The sequence below is a fragment of the Marmota marmota genome, unplaced genomic scaffold, assembly GCF_001458135.2.
Source record: "Marmota marmota marmota unplaced genomic scaffold, marMar, whole genome shotgun sequence".
Lineage (NCBI taxonomy): Eukaryota > Metazoa > Chordata > Mammalia > Rodentia > Sciuridae > Marmota > Marmota marmota.
This window is the reverse complement of record NW_026000051.1, coordinates 125,364-126,522: the sequence shown is the minus strand read 5'-3', so window position 1 is coordinate 126,522 and position 1,159 is coordinate 125,364. Positions and strand designations below refer to the sequence as shown.

The window sequence follows — 1,159 nt, the reverse complement described above, 5'->3', positions numbered from 1 at the left end:
GACTCCCGTCTCCCCCTATTCCCACCCGCCAACGACTCCCGTCCCTCTCCATTCCCACGCGCCAACGGCTCCCTGGCCCCCCCACTCCCACCAGGTAACGACTCCCTGGCCCTCCCAGTACCCCCTGTGGACCAGTCCCAGGGCCCCCCAGCACCCCGTGGATGACCCCCAGACTGTAGCAGCACCTCCCGCGGACAATCCCGAGGGGGCTCAGATTCCTGTAGTCACTGACTCCTTTCTTCTGTGTTTCAGGAGCCTCAGCCCCATGAGGCCACAAGGGTGGGACCCCAGGGTCCACCTCCTCTCTTGAGCTCTTTTGAATAAAACTGCATCTCTTTTGTCCGGTGTCTGTCTTTGCTTCAAGATTAAAGGGAGGAGGGGCTGTCAGTCGTCCTTAATAGCAACAGGCATTTGGAGTAATGCTACAGGTCATCTGGGTCAGGTGCCAGGCTGCAGAATGTTTAAAGTCTGATCTTCATTTTAGAGAAGGGACAGGGGCAGGGGTGGAGTATGGGGGTCTTTTGCTGGCAGGAATCGGCACCCAGCTCTCAGCTTCCCGGGAGCCCCAGCCAGGGTAAGCCCTGGAGGCACCTGGCAGAGGGCCCAACTGTCTGGGGCCCTTTGGGTCCAATCAGTGGTGCACGGGTGGCGGGTGCTGGGACTGACTTGTGGGTGGCAGGGTGCGTGGAAGGCCACTGTGGCCTTCAGCAGCATGTTGCCATTCTCCCCAAACACAAAACAGCAGGGACAGGAGTTGGGGGTCTGGAGCAAGGATTCCAGAGGATTGTCATGTAAGGGAAAGGTGCCAGGGCCTGAGGGACCGAGGAGGCAAGTCCCTCGCCACGGGCTGGTCCTCTTCCTGGGGGACTTCCTCGCCACCTTGTAAGCCTGACTGTGCCACTTCCCCTACCTGGTGCTGAATTCCACAAGTTCCTATTTGGTGATCAGAGAAAGCCAGCCAGACAAGTGTCGAATGTCCTGCTTCGTCCTCCGCTGTAGGAGGGCAGCCGCATGGGTCAGGAACGGTGGTCCTTGCAAGTGCTGTTGCTATTATTATTATTACTTTTTGAGCTGGCATCTCACTGCAGTGCTCAGCCGGGTCTCAAACTCATGGGCTCCATCAATCCTCCTACCTCACTCCAGAGGACTGAAGTGCGCA

General features: G+C 58.2%; 1 protein-coding gene across 3 annotated transcripts in view; it reads left to right on the top strand.

The window, feature by feature from the left end:
• The window catches only part of Cel (carboxyl ester lipase), a 7,187-nt gene extending 6,847 nt beyond the window's left edge, over positions 1 to 340 (top strand). Inside the window, exon 12 of one of the 3 annotated variants that reach the window (XM_048812814.1) lies at positions 253 to 340. In XM_048812814.1, the coding sequence (XP_048668771.1) occupies positions 253 to 324 (72 nt within the window). In that variant the 3' untranslated portion in view covers positions 325 to 340. Of the gene's footprint in view, positions 1 to 19 lie in introns of all 3 variants that reach the window. The other 2 variants (XM_048812812.1, XM_048812813.1) reach the window with 2 other exon arrangements.
• The last annotated feature ends 819 nt before the right edge of the window (positions 341 to 1,159 follow it).